Genomic DNA, 25967 nt, shown 5'->3' on the forward strand with positions numbered 1-25967 from the left:
AATGATAGGGTTGAGTTCTGTAATTTAGTGTGTAGCTTTTTAGCTATGGCTGAAGGATTAAGATGGCAGGCAGTGAAAGTGGAACTATTTTCTATTTCATTTTTGAGCTGAATACAGTAAAACTGCTTACAAAATATGGCAAAGTTATTGGAAGCTTTATCTATCGGGGTGATAATAAAATTGTCTTGTAATTCTATTATATGTTTTTTAAAGTTGTAGTAAGCTATGTAAAAGTTAATGTAAGTTTGTAGGCATTAGATATGCTTTTACAATGTCGACAATAGTAATCCAATTTTGGTATGCTTCATGCGTAATGCTGTATTTTGAAGCAAGTTTGTTAGCAAAATGTATTAGATTTAAATATAATACTGTGTTGATACTATTAAGTTTAACTTTATTTATAGGTCTGTATTTAAAACTTTTGCTCATAGCAGTTTTTACGTCATGGTTCGTAATGATGTTAAGATCGCCTGTAATAATACGCCCATGATGTTGATCAATATAAGGGGCATAAATAGGGTTATTGCAGTGGCCTGGGAGATCAGTGGGAAGAATATTTCCTATGTTGGTAGCTAGTTGTTTATAGCTACAAATTTTTAAACTTAATGGAGGATCGTAGTTGTAAGTATGATGTATATCAAATTTATATAGGCTGTTTGAAGGTAATATGTTATTATGCTTATTGAGCAATGAGGACCATGATACAGTAAAAGTCCGAAAATCCGGACTGCTCAGGGACTGGATCGATCTGGATTTTATGATTTTCGGGCAGTACTTTTAAAATTCAAATTTAAGATTGGTTGATTTGGGTTTTATTGGCACATTAGCAACTAAGGCTATAATGCGCCCAAATTTAAGATGGAATAAAGAAGAGATGACCAGGTAAATTTTTAGTTTATTCATTAGTAAATAAAGCATGCTTCATTTATCAAAATGAGCAGTTTTAAAGAAAAATAAAGTCAACACCGGACAAGGATGCAAACTTAAAATTTTCACCAGGAAAAAAAAAAAAAAGCATGTAATGCTTGAAATCATGTTTAAAAATGAACAATGTAAAAGAAAAATACAATGCGTAAATCAAAGAAGAAGATACATATTTTATATAAATTAATTATTTGTTTTAGTTTATTAACGAAAAATTTTCATATAAAATACAAAGTTCGAAAAACAAACAAATATTTATTTGTTCTTTTCCACAATTTCTGTTGCGTCTGTTGCACTGCTTGTGGATGGAACCCTTGCAGCTTCTACTCTATCTGCTGCACTGCATGATGCTTCTATTGCTTTCTTTAAACACTTTCGTATATCATCATGTTTACGAATTTGTAATTTATTTGTGATAAAATTATTATGCACCATGTGCGCATGCATGATGCCCTGAAGACTGAAGCTATGGTTCTGTTCCATAAATTTAATAACTGTTTCAATGGACTTTTCTGCAGTAGCTCAAGGTATCTTTTCTTCAACTTTGTCGTTTTCTTCACCATTCTTCTGATTCTTCTGAATAATTTTTTGATCAGTGAAAGTCACTGCAACTTGAACATCATCTTCAATGCTTATCCACTCTTCTATGTCATCAGCATTAAGTTTGCATTTAGGGTTGTCTTCTGTACATAATTTAACAGTTTCCATCAGTTCTTTCACTTCAGACGCCTTCAGCTTTATGTGAAATCCTTCAAAACGTTCGTTTTGATCAGATTGTAGATCTGCAAACATCACATTCACCCATAACTTTCGCCATGCTCTTAAGAGTTACAGGCTTGACTGCATTCCATGCAAGTCGAGAGTGAAAATGTTGCATCTTTTATTGTAAAACTGAAATTCTGAAGGGTTGACAGTCTTATGCATCATTTTCATCTGATGGAACAAAATCATGAACAAACTAATCACGAAAAATATCTTTATCCATCCATGCATTCTTTTGGGCTTTATATGTCACAGGTAAGTGCACATTCCTTTAAAGGTCCGTGGGAGCTGAAATTTGCCAATCATAAAATCATTTTTATATTGAAATTTAAAGTTCCTAATGACTCCTTGATCCATGGGTTGAATTAAGTGTTACGTTTGGTGGCAAGTAACATGCAAAAATATTTCCGCAATCAGACACTAATTTTGATTCATGCGGGTGGGCCCTACAGTTGTCAAGAAGTAGCAGGCACTTTGTATTTGCAGGCTTCCCCAATTTTCTCAAATTCTGACGGAACAAAATCATGAACAAACTAATCACGAAATATATCTTTATCCATCCAAGCATTCTTTTGGGCTTTATATGTCACAGGTAAGTACACAATTCCTTTAAAGGTCCATGGGAGCTGAAATTTGCCAATCATCAAAAGCTTAATTTTATGCTGACCTGAAGCATTAGCACACATAAGAATGGTTACTCTTTCCTTACTAAGCTTAAACCCTGTTGCATTTTGTTCTTGGTTTCCAGCTAAAGTTTTTGTGGGCAAACACTTCCAGTAAACTGCTGTTTCATCAGCGTTATAAATTTGATTTGCTGCAAGGTCATAGTCGGATACAATTTTTTCAAATGTTGTGCTATATTCTGTTGCTGTTTGTGTATCAGCCGACTGTCTTTCTCCAGCAATATCTAACTGTCTAATACCATGACGAGTCTTGAAATTCCTAAGCCAACCATCACTAAATCTGCACTCTGATTCAATGTTCATTTGCTCCTTAAAAGACCTTGCTTTGGCAATAAGCATCGGCCCAGAAATTTCCATACCTTCTGATCGTTTTAACAAAAACCATTCTTACACCACTTTATCGAGATTCTCTAATTTTGACCGATGTAAACATTTTCTCTCAGCAATTTTATTGTAAGGCTCAGATGAGGCTGTGAATTCTAGAATTTTATTCTTTGCCTTTTTTATATTGTAAATTGCAGACTTTCTGATGTTGTATGTTTCCGTTAAAACAGTATTGCTCACACCACTTTCTAGTTTCCTAATTATTTCAAGTTTGTCACTCAATTTTAACATGTTCTTTCTCTTCACACCATGAAGTTTATCTATTTTAGGAGCCATTATTATGGGCTTGTAAATACGTATGCTATACAGTGGATTCCGGTTATTTGGGCCACCGGTTAATTGGGGCAGCCGTTTATTTGGGGCAAATCTTAAAAAACAGAACCCAATCGAGAAAACAGCCAGAGTTTACTTCGCTTAATTGGGACAAAATGCCGTTTAATCGGGGCAGGAGACCGCAGCACTGGAGATCACCCTACGATTGTCTGGATGTCACAACAATAAAACAATAAAAACAATTAGCAGTCACCTGTTTATTGGGCTTTTCTGTTAGTGCAATCTATCATAAACGGATAGTAAACTCAATCTTACTAAATTTGCGATAATACCGACAGCTGGAATTCTGTGGGTTATTATGGTAAAATGTGTTTACACTTCCATGTAATCTTCAATCATATAAAAAAATTAATTTTCAGATCTTTTCTTCATTCCTTTTTAAAGCTTTGTAATTCGTTACTCCATTCTGACTTGCGCATATCGTGTTACTTGCAATTTGTGTGTGCCGTGTCCCTTGTTATTGATTGCTTATCTTGTTACTGTTTTAAATTTTAACACCCACCCCACAAATGTCAGTGAACAGAAATGTCAACTAGTTAGTTAGTTATGTACATATTACAGTACATATTAATTATTCCAATTATCACGTATATTCTTCCGAATTTCACTTATCATTTAATTTTTTAATTGGCAACGTAATAAAGGGTAAATTTGTGCTTAATATATCTTTGCTTTTATAGCCTGTGGATAATATTCCTCCTATTTTCGCTAATTAGAATCGCTGTTTAATAGAATTAAAATTCAATTCACAAACGTGATCACAATGACCGCCGCTTACTACACATCGTATAGTGAATGGTACTTTACTATGATGACTCCATCGTAACGTGATTTGATTGTACACTGAACCAATTGTAAAAGGGGGGAGGTACATTGTATTTTTAACTATTTACGTAAAACTTCGGATAATTGGGGCAGCCGCTTAATCGGGCCAAAATGCACTAGTCCCGATGTGTCCCAATTAACCGGAATCGACTGTATATGGTAAATGGAAAGAGTATGCAAAAATTATAGCATTGCCACGGTTTGATTGCTTGTTTCAAAATGCCAACCAAGAGTCGCTTGTTGTTGCTGGGCATCTGTGGCACTCATGCAGTGTGTGCACACACAAAAGTCCGCCAAATTTAAAAAGTTTGTGAGTTTTCAAAAAGTCCAGATTATCAGGTGTTCTGGATTTCTGGCATCTGGATTTTTTGGAATTTTACTGTATATTGTCAAACCATTGTGTAAATTTAACATTGCAAAATTCAATGCAGTAGGTAGTAATATTAAGCCCACTATGGTGCTATTGGTAGTAATATTGCCAATTCTATAAAGACCAAAGTCTTGTATAATGTGTTTTAGTTGGATATTGTTGAACCTGAATTTTTAAAAGAATGAAGCTAAGGTTTTAAGAATAGTTTTTTTTGATGTTAAGAAGGAAATGGCTTATTATAGGTAAATTAAGAGTAGTATGGTTCCAAGAACTGAATAATTTATTAAAATCAAACTTTATATTTTTGTATGGATTATGCTTTTTGTTACCATTTGACTGCCTGCGTTTTGTGGCTAGCAATATATGACTAAGATTAAATAATTTGTAAATACAATGTTTGCTGTTAAGAGAACTATTGCTAAATAAAATTTTATTGAAGAATTTGTTATTGAGACCATATGGATAAAAGGATTTGTGGATATCTTCAATGATAGCTAAAATATTTATGGCACCTTGTGTAACTTTCACATCCATTTATGCATACTTAATTAAATTCATATTATTGTAACTTATATATATATATATATACACACATATATATATATATATATACAGGGTGATTCACTACCAGTGCGACAAACTTGCAGGTGTAGGGAGCACAAAGACGAATCGGAATCACATAGCATTGCAGGGTCCGAAATGTCTTCGTCATGCGGTAGAGGACGTTGAACGGGAGGTCGCGTGAACAGTGATCCCGCTGGAAGTCGGCATTTGTGAACCGGTTCCTGAGGCAGTAGGATGGACGAGTATTGAAACGTTGAACTGGCCGACATGCACCTCGCGTACGGAGCTGCGGACTGTAATGGGCGCACCGCTCTGCGCTTGTACCAGGAACATTTCCCACACAGGCGTGCTCCTCATCATACGATTTTCACACGTGTGCACAGAAGGTTACGTGAGACTGGTTGTTTCACGAGAGGTTCCATGAATCGAGAGCGAACGACGAGGATGCCAGACAATGAGGAGAATGTCCTACGTCTTGTAGAAGGCAATCTGAGTACGAGTACTCGAGCGATAGGCCAACAATTGGGTATTTCCCAATCCACTGTATGGAGGATACTGTCAACAAAAAATGAGTTCATACCATCTGCAACACGTCCAATCATTGGAGCCTGTGGATTATCCACTCCGGAGGACTTTTGCTACTTGGTTTCTTCAACAGAAACGGTTTGCAAATGCTGACTTCCAGCGGGATCACTGTTCACGCGACCTCCCATTCAACGTCCTCTACCGCATGACAAAGGCATTTCGGACCCTGCAATGCTATGTGATTCCGATTCGTCTTTGTGCCCCCTTCACCTCCTGCAAGTTTGTCGCAATGGTAGTGAATCACCCTGTATATATCAAAAATTTTGATATATATTAAGTAAGGGACAAATACAGCCAAAGTTATAAGCCAATAAATAATAAATTTAGACCGGCACCACGTGGCCATGCAGAGACCAAGTGTGACATATCACAAAAATGAGACAATAAGCTAACCACAAAAGAAAAACATATATAGGACAAACAAAAATAGCTTTGCACTACTCATCATCATCAGCCATTTTCAATCCACTGCAGGATGAAGGCCTCTCCAGCACCTTGTTTTGAGCACTGGCCATACATTTACTAGCCACGAACTCATGAATTTCATCTATCCATCCCCACCTTTGTCTTCCAGGTTTTCTTCTAGCTCCTCTTGGGTACCATTCTGTTATTTTCTTAGTCCATCTGTCATCATGTCTTCCAGCTGTGTCCTGCCCAAGACCATTTTAGTTCTTTAGTTTTGATAAGAATGTTCTTTACTTGAGTTTGCTGCCTAATCCCTGTGTTTCTCTTCTTATCTAACAGTCTGATTCCCAATATAATTCGTTCCATTCTTCACTGTGTAGTTCTCAGCTTCTCTTCCATTCTTTTGGTGAGTGCCCAAGTTTCACTTCCATAAGTCATGGTGGGGAGTATACATTGGTTCATTATTTTACGTTTCAGATAAACTGGGATATTGCTCTTCAGTATGTGACTATATTTCCTGAATGCTATCCATCCAAAATTTATTCTTCTCTTGACTTCCAGCCATTTATCATTATTACAACTAATAACTTGTCCCAGATAAGTATATGACTCCACCTTTTCAATTACAGCTCCTTCAATCATTATTTCCCTATCTGTGGCATACTTGTTCATCATTACTTTTGTTTCAGCCATATTCATCTTTAGTCCAAAATCCTTACCAACTGTGCATAACTGATTAAGATTTTCCTCTAATTCTTTGGGATCGCGGCTTATGACCACAATGTCATCTGCCAATCGTAAATGGTTTAGGTACTCTCCGTTTACATTGACTCCTTTCTGCGACCAGTCTAATCTTCTGAAAGCTTCCTCAAGGGCAGCAGTAAACAGCTTTAGAGATATTGTGTCTTCTTGTTGAACTCCTTTCTCGATTTTAAATTTGCTACTGTCTTTGTCTAGTCTAATAAAGGAGGTAGCACTCTCATATATTTTCTTCAAAATCATAATATGTGGGGTATCTATGCCTTGTCTTTCCAATGCCCAAAACATTGCCTTATGCTGTATGGAGTCAAATGCCTTTTCATAATCCACAAATGCCAGGCATAATGGTGTTTTATATTCATTTGCTTTCTCCATTAGCTGTGATATTACGTGAAGGTGATCCATAGTTGAGAATCCTGTCCTAAAGCCAGCTTGCTCTTTCGGTTGATTCTCATCAAGTATTCTTTCTAATCTGTTAGTAATGACCCTTGTGAACAACTTGTAGATGTGGGATAACAAGCTAATTGGTCCATAATTTCCAATTTCTGATTTATCTCCTTTCTTATGCAGCAAAACTATGATTGCATTATTCCACTGCTTAGGCATCACACCTTTTCTAATGCACTTTGTGAAGAGCCTTGCCAGTTTTTGTGTTATGTCTCTTCCTCCCAATTTTAACAACTCTACAGTAACTTCATCTTCCCCTGGGGCTTTCTGATTCTTCACTTTCTTCAATGCATGTTCTACCTCATCAGGAAGAATATCGGGTATGTCGTATGTGTTGCTCATTTGCAATCCATCATTCCCTTGCTCCTTATATAATTCTCTATAGTAGTCTTCTGCTATTTGAATTATGCCTTCTCTCGCTATTCTTCAGTTTCAGTATAATTTGTCTTTCTGTATTACTGCTCATGGCTGCTGATTTAAATCCTTTGTTTTCCCTTAATGCTTGTTCTACTTTTCTTGTGTTTAATCTTCTTATGTCCTCTGAGTCTCTTTCTAACGGCTTTGCATAACTCAGTATACTCAATTTTCTCCATGTCAGTGTTTATCTTGCTCTTCATTTTTCGCCTTCGGTTCATCATAACAAGTGTTTCTTGACTAATTTTTTCTTCTTTTGATTTCTTTTTCCCTATAGGTTTCTTGGGCTTTATCACTTTCAGAAAGTTGTAATATTCCTCGTTGATATCTTGGTCCTTAGCAGTCTGTAGAATCTTAAACTTGTTCTTAAGTTCCAGTACATACTGCTTTTTCTCCTCTTCTGTTATCTCAAAAACCTTTGTATTATTTACTCGAAGTGATTTTTTTTCCTTTTCTTTCCTACATCTATATCAAGTGTACATCTTACCATTCTGTGATCACTTCAATAGCAGTCTGTAGAATCTTAAACTTGTTCTTAAGTTCCAGTACATACTGCTTTTTCTCCTCTTCTGTTATCTCAAAAACCTTTGTATTATTTACTCGAAGTGATTTTTTTCCTTTTCTTTCCTACATCTATATCAAGTGTACATCTTACCATTCTGTGATCACTTCAAACATTTTACCTTATTCAGGATAGTAATATCATTCACAATATATCTTCTGTTAGTGAGGATGAAGTTGATTTCATTAGTTGTTAATCCATTTGGACTCTTCCATGTCCACTTTCTGTTCACCCTTTTCTTGAAAAAGGTGTTAATTACTGACAATCCTTGAGATTCTGCAAATTTCACAAGTCTTTCGCCTCTTTCATTTCTTTCACCAATTCCAAAATTTCCTACAGTTCCCCAATCTGAACTGTTTTGTCTTTTTCCAACCTTAGCATTGAAGTTCCCCATAATAATAGTGTAGTGGGTTTTCTGCTCATCTAGAAGACACTCAATTTCGGTGTACATTTCTTCAACCTGTTCATCATCATGGCTCGATGTTGGTGCATAAATCATTATAACCTTTAGCTTGTACCTCTTAGAAATCTTGAGTATTAGTCTTGACACCCTTGGTGATGTACTTTTGAATTCCAAAATGTTTTTTAAATCTTTATGGACAAGAAACCTAACCCCACCTTCCTTCCTTTCACTGTTTCCATTGGTGTACAGCAGATTTCCAATTGATAAACTTATAAGTGATTCATTTCTTCTTCTTGTTTCAGCCAAACTGATGATATTCCAATTCACATTTTCTAATTCCTTTTCCAGCTCTAATATCCTGTCTTCACCGATGAGTGATCTTACGTTGTAACAGGCCAAGTTCAGTTTCCGTGCATGGCAGCCTGGTAGTACCCAGAGATTCTTAGCACCCTCTGCTTCCACTCTGATCCTCTCGCTGCCGTAAGAGGGGGCAGTCCCCAGTGAAAGCCACTGGGGACTGAGTGCCATTTGTTTTGTCATGCTGTCATATGCTGGAGGGTTTGGTCTTTTCCTCTTTACACTGACCAGGCATCTTGAAGAGAACCACTCTACACGTTCAATGCCACCTAAGTGACGTAATAGGGCTTACCATCGAGAAGGTGTGCATGAGTGGATTTTAGGGAGGCAGGCCAACCGGACTTCTCCTAAACCTTCTGTAATAGAAAGATATTGGATCCATCAGTGTTTTAGACTGAGTGTCTGATAACACACATGATACCCGTTTCCCTCTAAGCCCCCTACTCATACTGCCCTCTATAATCTGTTTTCAAATTCATTTCTTTCTTTTTGGTGGCAGTCTGGTCTAGCAGTGAGTGCTTTAGCTATTCTGTTCTTGCAGTTAGTATTAGTAATGGCCACATGGTGCAAAGGAGCCTATGACTTATGCCGTACCAACCAAAAAAAAAAAAAAAAAAGAGACGAATAAAATAATTATAATTATAAGAAAAAGAAGAAAATTAAAAATAAATAAATAAAAGGAAAGAAAATAGACAATCTATGTGTTTCCCTCCTCCCATAGGCAACTATCCAGCTGACCTTTGAATTCCCCTAAACTGTCAGCCTCTAACTACCCATGTAGTAGAGGCTGCTTGACGGTGCTTCCACACGTGGTTCAACCAGCACATGGTCTGAACCGGAAGCGGAAATAGCTCGGGAGCATGTCAAACAGAACCGCTCATCCATACTCAGGACAACCGTTTCAAAGAGGGGATGCATACGCATGCCTCTGTCCCTATTAATAGTATTGTTATCGGATGAGCAGATTCCCAAGTTCTCGAGCCATTTACAGTCCCAGAACCCATGCGCCTGGTCAACAATAACCGCATCCTCTGGGGAGATCCGATGCTGCTTCTCCCAAAAATGCTCGGCCACAGCAGACTTACAATAATCCTCAACTTTTATAGCATTTAGGTGCTCCCCAGACTATCCTTGAACCGCCACCTTGTCTCACCTACATAAAATTCCTCACAATCCGGGCATTTTATCATATATATGACTCCGCTGCTAAGATCCTTTGTTATTGGATCTTTTACCTGAGACACGACTGTGTGCAACCTCCGTCCTGGAAGCTGCACACAGCGTGTCTTATAGCCGCTTAATATATTCTAGTTAGACGTTCAGTAAGGCCCGGATAGTAAGTAATGTATGCAGTGGCCACAGGAACAAATGGTTCCCTATGGTTGGACATAACCCCTCTACTATATCTGTCCAAGATCATCTGGGGGTAGCCGCATTTCTTAAGGTCTGCTGTGACTCATCTAATTTCACATTCTCTATCCATTAGTGCCTTAACCACACTATTCACATGCTGTCTAGCTTGTGCTGAGCTATAATGGGTGTATTGGCCTCTACACATAGGTTTTTTGAAAACTGAAGTTTTAAGCATAAGGCCCATCCTAGAGACCAATACATCCAAAAATAGGGGGTTACCACCTGCTTCCACCTCTGAGGTAAACTGAATGAATTGGGAGAAGCTATTAAGTCAATTAAGTGCATCCACCTCTCTCCCCTTCGAAATAACGGTAAAAGTATCATCTACATATCTCTTCCATTTCCTCATGGGAAACTGACACCCCTCAAAAACTTTATTTTCTAGTTCTTCCATGGCCAAATTGGCCACGATAGCTCTAATGGGTGAACCCATGGCTGCACCATGAACCTGATTATACATAGTTCCTTGGAACACCATAGTGGTGCTGGCCAGACAAAGTTCCACACCAGAACATATATCTTCTAAATTTAAAAGTGACCTGCTACCCAAAGAGACATCATTATTCAACGCCATTCTTACACAATGTACTCCATGCATAATAGGAATGCATGTGAAGAGGGACACAACGTCAAAGGAAATCATGATCTCGTTCTCATCTATAGTTTGGTCTTTCACAAAGTTCACAAATTCTTTACTATCCCTGATGACATAGATGGAATGATGTACGATAGGGGAGATCAACTTAGCCAAAAACCCAGATAAAGCATATGTAGGGCTTCCTATAAATGATACAATGGGTCTAAGAGGGCCCCCCCTCCTTATGTGTCTTCGGAAGACCATAAAATCTGGGAAGTCGACATCCCGTAGCGTGTAGGGACCAAAATGTCTCTTTAGAAATTTTCTCCGCCTTTAACCAAAGCTGTCTCATTTTATTAACACGTCTTTCCAGACCAACTAACGGGTTTCTCTGAGTAACCTTATATGTATTACTATTCTGCAAAAGATCCAAAGCTTTTCTATGATAATATTCTTTATTTAAAACTACCGTCGACCTCCCCGTATCCGCAGGTAATACCACGATTCCATCATCCTGTTTCAACTCTTTTAAGGCTCTCCTCTGACTAAAATTAAGGTTAGCAGGCACTGTCTTCGTTTGACGGATCTTTTGCAGAATAGTAATACATATAAGGTTACACAGAGAAACCCGTTGGTTGGTCTGGAAAGACGTGTTAATAAAATAGGACAGATTTGGTTAAAGGCGGAGAAAATTTCTAAAGAGACATTCTGGTCCCTACACGCTACAGGATGTCGACTTCCCAGATATGATTTCCTTTGACGTTGTGTCCCTCTTTACGTGCATTCCTATTATGAATGGAGTACATTGTGTAAGAATGGCGTTGAATAATGATGTCTCTTTGGGTAGCAGGTCGCTTTTAAATTTAGAAGATATATGTTCTGGTGTGGAACTTTGTCTGGCCAGCACCACTATGGTGTTCCAAGGAACTATGTATAAGCAGGTTCATGGTGCAGCCATGGGTTCACCCATTAGAGCTATCGTGGCCAATTTGGCCATGGAAGAACTAGAAAATAAAGTTTTTGAGGGGTGTCAGTTTCCCATGAGGAAATGGAAGAGATATGTAGATGATACTTTTACTGTTATTCCGAAGGGGAGAGAGGAGGATGCACTTAATTGGCTTAATAGCGTCTCCCAATTCATTCAGTTTACCTCAGAGGTGGAAGAAGGTGGTAACCCCCTATTTTTGGATGTATTGGTCTCTAGGATGGGCCTTAGGCTTAAAACTTCAGTGTTCAAAAAACCTATGTGTAGAAGCCAATACACCCATTATAGCTCAGCACAAGCTAGACAGTATATGAATAGTGTGGTTAAGGCACTAATGGATAGAGCAGGTAGCACTGTGCCACCTCTGGGGATAGAGAATGTGAAATTAGACGAGTCACAGCAGACCTTAAGAAATGCGGCTACCCCCAGAGGATCTTGGACAGATATAGTAGAGGGGTTATGTCCAACCGTAGGGAACCATTTGTACCTGTGGCCACTGCATACATTCCTTACTATCCGGGCCTTACTGAAAGTCTAACTAGAATATTACGCGGCTATAAGACACGCTGTGTGCAGCTTCCAGGACGGAGGTTGCACACAGTCGTGTCTCAGGTAAAAGATCCAATAACAAAGGATCTTAGAAGCGGAGTCGTATATATGATAAAATTCCCGGATTGTGAGGAATGTTATGTAGGTGAGACAAGGCGGCGGTTCAAGGATTGTCTGGTGGAGCACCTAAATGCTATAAAAGTTGAGGATTATGGTAAGTCTGCTGTGGCCGAGCATTTTTGGGAGAAGCAGCATCGGATCTCCCTAGCAGATGCGGTTATTGTTGACCCGGTGCATGGGTTCTGGGGATCGTAAATGGCTCGAGAGCTTGTGAATCTGCTCATCCGATAACAATACTATTAATAGGGACAGAGGCATGCGTATGCATCCCTTCTTTGAAACTGTTGTCCTGAGTATGGATGAGCTGCTCCATTTGACATTTTCCCGAGCTATTTCCGCTTCCGGTTCAGACCATGTGCTGGTTGAACCACATGTGAAAGCACCGTGAGCCTGCTATTTAAGAAGATGTTGCAAGAAGCTTTGATACTGTTGAGGAAGGAAGCCGACGCTTCCGTCGGATAAAACCTGTAGCCGACGCTACAGGTTTTATCGCTTTTAATTACGCGTATGTTTTATAGTATTTTATTGTAACGATGTTTTAATTCATATTATTTTATGGTAGATTATATCAGTTTTATTGTAAATACAGTTATCACATTTTATTATTTTATGGTAGATCATATCACTTTTATCAATTTTCACATTTTATTTTATTATATTTTTGTATCAACATTTTGTTTACAGTAATAATTGAACTTAATGGTTGGTGTATGAGTTGCCTATTTCGTTGACAAGGACCAAACTAATAAGTTACTAAAAGAAAACTAGCTTTAGTCTGAATGGCCTATATTCTAAAGGTGAAAGCTAATAATAGAATGTAAAGGAAAACAGAATTTATAATAGTGAATATAACATTCTTCCACTTGGTCATTGGTATGCTACTTCATCAGGGGCTTTGAACAGACTGATAGCCAAACTAAAAGAATTTCTCATACATACTCGTTTCTGTTGCCCCCATACCAGATTTGCCTGAGTTTAACTCTTAGTAATTGTAAAGAAAATAAATGTAAAATGGTAATATGTATTAAATTTAAATTTTGTAAAATTGTCAGAATCAGCAAACCACTTTTTCTTACTATTGAAGTGGTGGAACTCATGTTTAGTCTCCAGAACTAAGTTCCGGTAAACCCTTCCCCATCTCTTACATCATGCAGTATGACTGATGACTTTTGAGGTTATGATGGACATCATGGCGAGATCCAATCTTCCTTACATTGAGGGTACAGCTCTAAAACAGTGTTCGCAGGCCGGACGCTAGTTAGTACACCGGACCGAACCTATTAGTAACTCTTTAGGAGGCTTCCAGATCCACTAGTGTATAACATTGCTACCTCTACTCTGCCAGATAGTGACCGGAGGGAGTCCGAGTAGTGTGTATGTGGGAGACATTGTCGAGGCCACGTTATGTCAAGGATCTGGGTATATTCTTACCATGTGTACGCCATATCCAAAAATTTCATTACTTCATACAGCATGTCTCTCCCACTTTTTCTTACTATTGAATACACCATGAATTGTCAAACTAATAGAGTAATAAGCTTATCTGTGAAAAGATCTAACCCTCCCAAACACTTTCTAGTTCATTTCACAAATATATGTGGTCTCAATTCTAATCTCAACGATGTCCATTTCCACTTGCAGTCTGCCAAACCTCATGAACTTTTTCTGACAGAATCTCAGTTATTGGTCAATTCAACTACTACTCATCTCAGTTGCCCATATTATTCACTGTATGATTCCTTTCCCCTCAAAGGTGGTACTTGTACATATGTCTGTTCTGATATTCCCTGTTAGAGAACTGGTAATTTGGAATCTCCTCTCTTCGATCTTCTCTGGCTTAAAATCTCTCTACCTCACTGTGTCAAATTCATATATTGTGTCTACTGTTCTCCCAACTCCACTAATCACTTAGAGCTCTTTGACTTCCTCTCCAGTCCAACTTTCCTAACAGTGAGGTCATTTTCCTTGGTGATTTTAACGTTCACAACTCCAGCTGGCTGCCGTTTTCTAGTCACACCTACCCAGCTGGTCGAGATGCTGAGGCTGTTGCAATTTCTAATAACCTTGCACAGATTGTTCATTTACCTACAAGAATCCGAGACAATCCTAACCATACAGCCAACATGCTTGATCTTTTTCTTACAAACAACCCTTCTAAGCACACGGTCAAAGTGAGTGGTCTTTTAGGGACCTCAGATCCCAACTTGGTGATTGTCTCTTCTTCAATGGAGCCTTTATCTCATGGCTATTACCAACCTCGTATTGTTTGGCATTACAAGAATGCAAAATGGGATGACCTGCAAGATTTCTTTTCCTTGGTCGGACTACTGTTTCAAAACTTCTGATGTCAACATTTTCTCAGATAGTGTCAGTGAAATTATTCTTTTAGGAATGGAATCCTTTATTCCACACTCCACTTTAAAATCTCGTCCTTTATCAAAACCTTGGTTTTCCAATAAATGTGCTAAAGCTGTTCAAGAGAAAAATGTTGCATACCGTAATTGGCTTGTTTCCAATTCTTCATTTTCATTTTCTGCCTACACCAAAGCTCACAACAATTGTAAAGCAATCATTAATCAGTCCACACTAGACTTTGAACAGGCTAAGAGTAGAAAACTTGCATCTTGCCCTAATGGTAGTTGAGCATTCTGTTCTGTAGCCAAAGCTATTGGCTGCAACTTTTGCCCATCTCTGCTCCCACCTTTGTCAAAACCAGATGGTTCTGTTCTCACTTCAACCAAGGATAAAGCTGACCTCCTAGCATCCCATTTTTCTTCCAACTCATGTATTAATGATCTTGGTAAAACACCTCCCACCATTTCCTACATGCTCCATTCAATGCCTCCTCTAGTCTTCCATCAAAAGGATGTTAGAAGTATTTTGACAAATCTCAATGGTAAGAAAGCTCCAGGTCCTGGTGGTATTTCTCCACTTGTTCCCAAAACCTGTGCTCCTGAACTTACTCCTGTTTTTTTTTGCTGCCTTTTTTCGCTTTCTTATTCCGACGGTGTTTTTCCTTCTGCTTGGAAATTTGCTCATATCCGGCCAGTTCCTAAAAAGGGTGACAAGTCTCTCCCATCCAATTATCATCCCATTGCAATTACTTCTACTCTTTCTAAAGTAATGGAGAAATCAATTAACTGCCAACTCTTAAACTACCTAGAAACCTTCCGGCTGATCAACGATCGCTAGTATGGATTCCGTCAGTGTCGATCCAATGGTGATATTCTGGCTTCATCATCGTCATCATCATCAGCCATTTTCAGTCCACTGCAGGATGAAGGCCTCTTCAGCAACTTTCTAGTTCCTTCTGTTTTGAGCACTGTCCATCCATTTACTACCCAAAAACTCATGAATTTCATCTATCCATCTCCGCCTTTGTCTTAAAGGTTTTCTTCTAGCTCCTGTTTGGTACCATTCTGTTATTTTCTTAGTCCATCTGTCATCATGTCTTTGAGCTATGTGTCCTGCCCAAGAACATTTTAGTTCTTTAGTTTTGATAAGAATGTCCTTTACTTGAGTTTGCTGCCTAATCCATGTGTTTCTCTTCTTATCTAACAGTCTGATTCCCAATATAATTCGTTCCATTCTTCACTGTGTAGTTCTCAGCTTCTCTTCCATTCTTTTGGTGAGTGCCCAAGTTTCACTTCCATAAGTCATGGTGGGGAGTATACATTGGTTCATTATTTTACGTTTCAGATAAACTGGGATATTGCTCTTCAGTATGTGACTATATTTCCTGAATGCTATCCATCCAAAATTTATTCTTCTCTTGACTTCCAGCCATTTATCATTATTACAACTAATAACTTGTCCCAGATAAGTATATGACTCCACCTTTTCAATTACAGCTCCTTCAATCATTATTTCCCTATCTGTGGCATACTTGTTCATCATTACTTTTGTTTCAGCCATATTCATCTTTAGTCCAAAATCCTTACCAACTGTGCATAACTGATTAAGATTTTCCTCTAATTCTTTGGGATCGCGGCTTATGACCACAATGTCATCTGCCAATCGTAAATGGTTTAGGTACTCTCCGTTTACATTGACTCCTTTCTGCGACCAGTCTAATCTTCTGAAAGCTTCCTCAAGGGCAGCAGTAAACAGCTTTAGAGATATTGTGTCTTCTTGTTGAACTCCTTTCTCGATTTTAAATTTGCTACCGTCTTTGTCTAGTCTAATAAAAGAGGTAGCACTCTCATATATTTTCTTCAAAATCATAATATATGGGGTATCTATTCCTTGTCTTTCCAGTGCCCGAAACATTGCCTTATGCTGTATGGAGTCAAATGCCTTTTCATAATCCACAAATGCCAGGCATAATGGTGTTTTATATTCATTTGCTTTCTCCATTAGCTGTGATATTATGCGAAGGTGATCCATAGTTGAGAATCCTGTCCTAAAGCCAGCTTGCTCTTTCGGTTGATTCTCATCAAGTATTCTTTCTAATCTGTTAGTAATGACCCTTGTGAATAACTTGTAGATGTGGGATAACAAGCTAATTGGTCTATAATTTCCAATTTCTGATTTATCTCCTTTCTTATGCAGCAAAACTATGATTGCATTATTCCACTGCTTAGGCGTCACACCTTTTCTAATGCACTTTGTGAACAGCCTTGCCAGTTTTTGTGTTATGTCTCTTCCTCCCAATTTTAACAACTCTACAGGAACTTCATCTTCCCCCAGGGCTTTCCGATTCTTCATTTTCTTCAATGCATGTTCTACCTCATCAGGAAGAATATCGGCTATGTCGTATGTGTTTCTACTTTGCAATCCATCTTCCCCACTGCTGGTATCATTCCCTCGCTCCTTGTATAATTCTTATAGTAGTCTTCTGCTATTTGAATTATGCCTTCTCTGCTGTTTATAAGTACACCATCGCTATTCTTCAGTTTCAGTATCATTTGTCTTTCTGTATTACTGCTCATGGCTGCTGATTTAAATCCTTTGTTTTCCCTTAATGCTTGTTCTACTTTTCTTGTGTTAAATCTTCTTATGTCCTCTCTGAGTCTCTTTCTAATGGCTTTGCATAACTCAGTATACTCAATTTTCTCCCTGTCAGTGTTTTTCTTGCTCTTCATTTGTCGTTTTCGGTTCATCATGACAAGTGTTTCTTGATTAATTTTTTCTTCTTTGGATTTCTTTTTCCCTATAGGTTTCTTGGGCTTTATCACTTTCAGAAAGTTGTAATATTCCTCATCGATATCTTGGTCCTGAGCAGTCTGCAGAAGCTCAAACTTGTTCTTAAGTTCCAGTACATACTGCTTTTTCTCCTCCTTTGTTATCTCAAAGACCTTTGTATTATTTACTCGAGTCAGTTTTTTCCTTTCCTACATCTATATCAAGTGTGCACCTTACCATTCTGTGGTCACTTCCAACATTTACCTTATTCAGGACATTAACATCATTCACAATATATCTTCTGTTAGTGAGGATGAAGTCAATTTCATTAGTTGTTAATCCATTTGGACTCTTCCATGTCCACTTTCTGTTCACTCTTTTCTTGAAAAAAGTGTTCATTACTGACAGTCCTGGAGATTCTGCAAATTCCTCAAGTCTTTCAACCTCTTATTTCTTTCGCCAATTCCAAAATTTCCTATAGTTCCTCTTTCTGCGCTGTTTTGCCTTTTTCCAACCTTAGCATTGAAGTCCCCCATATTAATAGTGTAGTGGGTTTTCTGCTCATCTAGAACACTCTCAATTTCGGTGTATATTTCTTCAACCTCTTCATCATCGTGGCTCGATGTTGGTGCATAAATCATTATAATCTTTAGCTTGTACCTCTTAGAAATCTTGAGTATTAGTTTTGACACCCTTGGTGATGTACTTTTGAATTCCAAAATGTTGTTTTTAAAATCTTTATGAACCAGAAACCCAACTCCACCTTCACTCCTTTCACTGTTTCCATTGGGGTAAAGCAGATTTCCACTTGATAAACTTATAAGTGATTCATTCCTTCTTCTTGTTTCAGCCTTTTTTCAAGGAAAGGGTGAACAGAAAGTGGACATGGAAGAGTCCAAATGGATTAACAACTAATGAAATCGACTTCATCCTCACTAACAGAAGATATATATGTGAATAATGTTACCGTCCTGAATAAGGTAAATGTTGGAAGTGATCACAGAATAGTAAGATGTACACTTGATATAGATGTAGGAAAGGAAAAAACTGACTCAGGTAAATAATACAAAGATCTTTGAGATAACAGAAGAGGAGAAAAAGCAGTATGTACTGGAACTTAAGAACAAGTTTGAGCTTCTGCAGACTACTCAGGACCAAGATATCGACGAGGAATATTACAACTTTCTGAAAGTGATAAGGCACAAGAAACCTATAGGGAAAAAGAAATCCAAAGAAGAAAAAATTATCGGGCTTATGTTGCCCATTTATGGACAAATTGAATGGAAAAGTTCGGTGAAACACAAGCAGTTCCTCTTGACATCTCAAAGGCTTTCAATCTATATAGATATAAAGATCTTCTAAACAAACTTCCATCTTATGGTTTGCCGACTGTTTTTTGTAATTGGTTATCCAGTTTTCTCTCTGATTACTCACTGAGGGTGATGGTAGATGGTTCTCTGTATTCTAACTTCTCCACTAATGCTGGTGTCCCCCAAGGTTCAGTTCTTTCCCCCACTCTTTTCCTCTTGTATATTTATGACCTTCCTCCATTGACCGAAAATCCTGTCCATTGTTTTTCTAATGATAGCACATTGCATTCCACCTTCCAGTTTGAGAAATCTCGCCCTGCTCAATCAGCTCCAACTTCTGGAATATCTGCTACCAATTCCTTAAATGCTGATCCCCAGGTAATTCTCCAGTGGGGCAAAGACAATTTAGTTGATTTCAATTCTTGTAAAACTCAGTCTTGTCTTATATCTTGCAAAAAGGATTCTTCTGCTCCTATGCTTATATTTGGTGACACTCCGATTTCTAGGCAAAATGATATATCTCTTTTGGGGATTACCCTGATTTCTAATCTCTCTTGGCACAAGCATATTACAAATATTGCTTACTTTGGATTTAAAAAACTTGGTTTTCTTTTTTGTTCTCGGTGCTACTTTTCTTCCAAACAGCTATTCACTCTGTACAAATCGCAAATCTGCCATACCATGGAATATTGTTCTCACATCTGGGGCGGTGCCTCCAAAACCTGTCTCAGGCTTCTAGATTCCATTCAGAAGAGGGCAGTTAGATTAATTAATGACTCCTCTCTAACAGAGTCTCTTCACTCTGTCTCATAGAATACTGTTTCTGCTGGCCTTTTCTACAGATACTTGCATGGCCACTGTTCTTCTGAATTGGCTTCTATAATTCCCGCTCTCTCTTTCAAAACAGTCCGAACATGTGCAGCCACCAGCCAATATCCATTTACTGTCCAACTTGAAACTCACAGAACCAACTTTTCATCTTCCTCGTTTATTCATTCAATTGCCGTTTTCTGGAACAACCTTGCTTCATACGTATTGCCTGAAAATTACAGTCTACAGAAGTTCAAGTCCAATGTCAACAAATATCTTCTTTTGTCTTATCAACCTCCGACCCAAGCACGGTACTAAGTACTATAGGTTCTAATACCTCTTATGTTTTGGGTTTTTATAAAAAAAAAAACAAAAAAAAAAAAACAGGGATAGGCGACACAAACCCCAATGGGTATGTGTCAGCTGAAATGCAAATAGGTCCCTACCTCCTGCTTGTTCTGTGGGGGTCAGACTGAAAAAGAGATCTCTTTTTAAGTCTGACCCCCCCCCCACCACAATGGAAGAATGTTATATTCTCTATTCTTAATTCTATTTTCCTTTAAATTCTATTATTAGCTTTCACCTTTAGAATATAGGCCATCCAGACTAACGCTAGTTTTCTTTTAATAACTTATTAGTTTGGTCATTATACACCTAATTCCCCACAGATAGATACCATATAATAAAATTAACTAATATAATTTCATGCACGTATAATGCCAATATACGTGCATTATACGTGCACGTATAATGCACGTACAATACCAATAACATTGCACTGTTTAATTTATTACGGCAAACTTTACTAAATATCATTTTATAGTCTTCAGCGCACACACACACACACACACCAAAATATTACTAGAGAAAAACCAATGACACTGTCGGATACAGAAAATCCAGGACACAATTATATATTAGAAACAGTTAAATAAATTTTTTAGTTACATACTGAATTATCCACTTTAGATATTCAAATTTAAAATTTCAATTTTAAAGGAAACATGCACATGGTATGGATACTGGCAATTACCCATCCCACATTTGCTAAATATAATATTCATTTAAACAACATAGATAAATACATATTTTGTGGTAATTTATAGTTTTTAATATTCTGATTACATTGGGTTGTATTTATTTTTGAAATTGGGTAGGCAGCTTTCAAAATTTACATTAAATTATACACAATTGTTTGATAGCTGGAATTTTTAATGGAAAGTGCTTGAATTACAGTCAGATCAGTAGTTTAGTAATTAAAGGTTTCAGGCCATGAACAGCAAAAAAAATTCTCTGTTCACCTTGGTTCACCAAGTAAGTTACTTCAGGTAGTATTTGGAGTAACTTTTTTTACAAAAGTAAAAAACATTCTATATAACAGACATAAGTGAAGGAAGACTAAAGTATGTTTGTCAGATACAAAAGAGTGTATGACTTCACTGATCAGCCAGTAACTTGAAAGATAACAAATGTGCTTTTGTTATATGATTCACACCTTGTAATTAAAACAGAATTTCTCTTTGTATAGTTTTTTTTTTTATTACTACAATTATCAATTTGATCTAACATAATAATTAGAAAAGATAAACTGCACAACTCAGAGCAGTAATGATATAGTTCACTTGAAAACCATTGTTAGTAATTTTCTTATGAATCATGATGTGTTAGAGAGAGAGAGAGAGAGAGAGAGAGAGAGAGAGAGAGAGAGAGAGAGCACACTTGGTCTGAATTGTCTCTAGCAGGTTATAACAGTTCAGCTGAGGGAAAGAACAACCTTTTCATCGGTGATAAATTTAATGAAAATGATGAGTTTAAATTCAGATGGTAGAAATTAAATTTAAAAAAATAAATAAATAATAATAATAATAATAAAAAAGTTAAATTTAAATTAATCAGTAGTAAAAGCTATTAAAGCTCAAGAGTCAGTATTGGTGTGGAAATATATTGTTAGAGGATCATTCATGAGACTTACACTGAATATGGCAACACAAAATATTTTAATTAATGGGGATTCCCTAAATCAGGAAAGTAAAAAACATTCTATATAACAGACATAAGTGAAGGAGGACTAAAGTATGTTTGCCAGATACAAAAGAGTGTATGACTTCACTGATCAGCAAGTAACTTGAAAGATAAGAAATGTGCTTTTGTTATATGATTCACACTGGAACTAATTATAAACCAGAAGAATTGATGAAGAGTTGGTTAACTGTCGTGATTTCTTTATAAATAGTAAACTCAAAACATTAGAGAAACTTATACTAGAACTATATATGGGCTGACAGTACAGAAAATAATTGTTGACATATGACTTGAATTTTTTTTTAATGTAATGTTTGGGAAAAACAATTTTAAAGTTTGTTGCAAAGGACAGAAGCAATAAAATAAAGGAGAAAAGTTAATTCAATTCAATCATTTTTAGAGTTTAGCTGTAAATGGAAGTTAACTAGTTTAAGTTTACAGATGCTAATTCAGAAGAAACTCAAGGCCTCTGTGATAGAAAGTGCAGTGAGTTTGTAAGAGAAGGATTATTAAGAATCATTAATTAATCAAACTCTTTTGGATACAGCTAAAATTCTATGAGTTCCTATGAACCCAGATGTAAAAACAACATTTCATGGTTGGGCATATATGTGATTTGCCCAGAGTTAACAACTGTTTAGAAGAAATGTAATGCTGAGTGCAAATGAGAAATATTAGTATTTCTAAAATTAAATACATACTAGTTTTTCTATTTTGCATTCGACAGTGCATTTTTTCTAAATGGTTGTTAATTCTGAACAAACCACAAGTTCCCCAATGGAGAAAGCAATACTTGCAATATAATTATTCCAAAAAAGTTTAGAAATTAGATATATTACCAGTAAAGATATCTCTTTTTGTCTAGAAATTTGAGTGGTGTTGAAAATGAGCATGGCAGCAGCAGATTAATTTTTTGTGAGAAATAAGACAGGACTAGGCTTTAGGAGGTTCAAAGTTAACTAGCTTTTATTCCTCCCAGTGGAGACTGCCTATAAGTCAGTATTTAACCTTTTCATGAGTATGTATACAGACCTATGTTTCTCAAAGGCATTCCAAGTACATTTCAAATAATGTGCCTATTATTTATGAATTGTCATGAAATTTTCCAGATAAATTTTAAGGTTATTGAAGACATACAGAAGTAGAAATAGATTGATGAGCCAGGGTCTTTATGTGATCATAATATTGCTCTGCATTCGACACGAGTCAGTTGTATAGGATAACATAATGCAGAAGAGAATAATTTATATAGATTACAATTAAAAATAAAAATGTGGTTAAGATTCAGGTGGGAGAAAGTGGGTGAAAGCAATGAAAAAAAAAAACAATGTAACTGCTTCAATTTAAGGAATTCCAGGGTGAAAAGTAAAAGTAGCTTAATGGATTACAATCAGTATGTGTTAAACAGGAGCAACAACTGATAATAATAATAATCAAATAAAAACTAAAATAATAATAATCATCATCAATAATAACAAAAGAATGAAATAAATTAAAAATAATAATTATAAAAGAATATATAAAAAATAAAAGAAGCTGTATATAACAGATTGTTAGTTTTTGAGCGGGTAAAGAACATTATTATTCATGTGGGGATGTTAGAAATATTGTACATTATTATTATTGTAAAACTTTTTTCTCCTTTTTTCATGGAATGATTGGTTGCATCCAGCTACTATTATTATAGTTACTGTTGGTCAAGAAACCCTCTCACTATCCTACAGGTGTTCAGGATTGCAGCTTTCTGGAGTTCCATGCAAGTGTTTCCCGAGGGCCTGTTGTTGCTACGTTCATATAGAGGCTCTTTGGCACCATGCTGGTGGTTTACACAATGATCAGGATGATCATTACTTGTTCCGTGTGCCCCATATCTTTTACTTCCTGCCGTAGTGCTGAGTACTTTGTCTTTTCTGGAGGTTGCTGGTGTTGTGTACCACTATATTGATCAGGTAGGTAGCTGTTTGCTTCTTGTCAATGAGGGTTATGTCTAGTCAGCTGTGGATGGCAATCACGAATCCTTCAGTCTCAGGGAAGAGCCTTCCATTCGTGAGGCAAGCACTGGAAGCCATCTTATCTATGTAGTCTTGATGGAGATCTTTGTAGTGTCAGCCATGGAGTGTCTTATTCACCCATCTTTCTCCCTTTGTTTCTTCTATCTGTGGTAGTGTGATCTCCTTGTTGGGTTGAGTGTTATGTGCTGTTTGTCTATCTTTATTATAGGTTGGCAGATCGGTGCTGTGTTTTCCTTGAAGTAATCCCACCGTTCTTAATTGCCTTCTGTTGTTTAATGAAGACAGTCAATCCCCTCTCTCCTCCTTTATCCTGATCACCTATGGTCAGTCTTTTGATGGCTGACTTCAGGGGGTGATAGCACATCTTGATCATCATTATCCTGGTCAATCTCAATCTCTTCCAGCTTGGTGTTTGTCCAATCGATGATTACGAAGGAGTACATTAGTACTGGGACTGCATAAGTGTTTATGGCTGTGACCATGATCCTGCCATTCAGCTTTGATTTTAGCAGGCTTCTCAGTCTTCGAGGGTTTTTCTTGATATCCTTGTGTTTTAACTGGTGGGCCTGCATCATCCTCAGACATTTGCATGTCTCTCCCTCTGTCAGGGCTTCAATCTCTTCACCAGTCTTCAGCTGGTAGTTTCATCCAACTGGATATCCTTGATGTAATCCAAAGATCTTGCATTTGTCTAGACAAAACTGCATGCTGATGTCAGTGCTGAACTCTTCGGTGATCCTGAGTAGCTGCTGGAGTTGATTTTCAGTTGAGGCATAGAATTTGATATCATCCATGTACATCAGGTGAGAGAGGTTGTACAGGTTTCTTTCTCCCTTCTTTTAGGGGTATATCCGAACTTGCTATTATTGATCATAGTAGACAGTGGGTTGAGTGCTAGACAGAACCATAGTTCTCAGGGCATCTGGAACATTATGGTTCCCCCTGAAAGACCCCCAACCAGACAAATACCCTTCTTATGATAGGTATCAGTCTTGCCGTGATGTTCTCAAGCTTGATCGTAGTCCTCCAATTTGTCATGATTGAATATCTAGGAAGTTTGTCAGGGTCAAGTTGACTTTGCTTTGTAGATCTTCAGTGTCTCTATCAGCCAGCTATGGGAACAGAGTCAAAGGCCTTACAGTAGTCGGTGAAGACTATGTACAGGTTGCAGTGCTTTTTGTAGACGTGTTCCATAGCCGTAGTGTTAATGGTGAATTGCTCCTTGCATTCCTTCTAATGCTCAGCCGTGATATTCTGGCACTCCAAGTGGTTTGATACTCTTAGTTATGAAGCTGGTCAGTATCTTATACATTGTTGGGAATTGGGTGATTGGTCTGTAAGTTACCAGGTTTGTGGTGTCTTTGACCTTAGCCTTCAAGGAAGGTGATTCATTGAGTCAGAAACTCTGAAATTGTGTAAGAGAGAATTATTATCTGGGTGAACTGCTTCATTATGTGTCTGTGTGTGTGGCTGAACTTCCTGTACCAGTAGTTGCAGATGTTATCTATTTCTGGGGTTTGCCATTTGTGCACCTTCCTGATTGATCATTGTACATCTTCCTCTAAAATCTCCCATTCTGTTATATTTTGTACATTCATGGTTATCTTCTTTTCTAGATCTATCCAGGGCGCATGGCCATTATAGTTAATTTTGCTGTTCCACAGGTTTTCCCAGAACACCTCGAGTACCTTCTGGTTGGGGGGTATATTGCCTTTCCCCCTCCTCTTGTCAGATTTATTATTATTGTTGTTGCTCTTATGTTATTTTCTCCCTGCCTTGGAGTTCCACCTCCTGACAGGTATTGCTACCAACTCTCTGACTATCTTACAGGTGTTCAGGATTGTGACCTTCTGGAGTTCCTTGTAGGTGTTCACTGGGAGACCCATTGCTGCTAGGCTGTTATGTAGGGTCTTTGGCACCATACCAGTGGTTGGCAAGATGATCAGGATGGTCGTTACTTGTTGCATATGCCACATCTCTTTGATCTCCTGTCTTAGGTTTGCGTACTTCCTGATTTTTTCCTCATGGGTTTTCTGGAGGTTGCCAGTGTTAGATACCGATATGTCAATGAGATAGGCAGCCTTTTACTTCTTGTCCACTAGGGTTATGTCCAGTCTGTTGTGTGGGATTGTCTTATTCGTTATTATGGTGCAGTCCCAATACAGCTTGTGGGTTGGGGCCTCTAGTACTGCCTGGGGTTCATACTACAAGTACGAACCCCAGGCAGTATGTCCCCAAATGAGTATGTTAGCACTGGGACTGTATAGA

The 25967-nt window shown here is 37.6% G+C and overlaps 1 protein-coding gene across 1 annotated transcript in view; it reads right to left on the reverse strand.

Annotated features, from left to right (window-relative positions):
* Window positions 1-25967, reverse strand: part of RhoGEF2 (Rho guanine nucleotide exchange factor 2) — a 764869-nt gene that overhangs the window by 406545 nt on the left and 332357 nt on the right. The window contains exon 20 of the mRNA XM_090384978.1: window positions 21756-21769. Within this exon, the coding sequence (XP_090241104.1) occupies window positions 21756-21769 (14 nt within the window). The remainder of the gene's footprint in view (window positions 1-21755; window positions 21770-25967) is intronic.

The sequence above is a fragment of the Mastigoproctus giganteus genome, chromosome 11 (genome assembly GCF_048544385.1).
Source record: "Mastigoproctus giganteus isolate SK-2022 chromosome 11, ASM4854438v1, whole genome shotgun sequence".
NCBI classification, from domain to species: Eukaryota; Metazoa; Arthropoda; class Arachnida; order Uropygi; family Thelyphonidae; genus Mastigoproctus; species Mastigoproctus giganteus.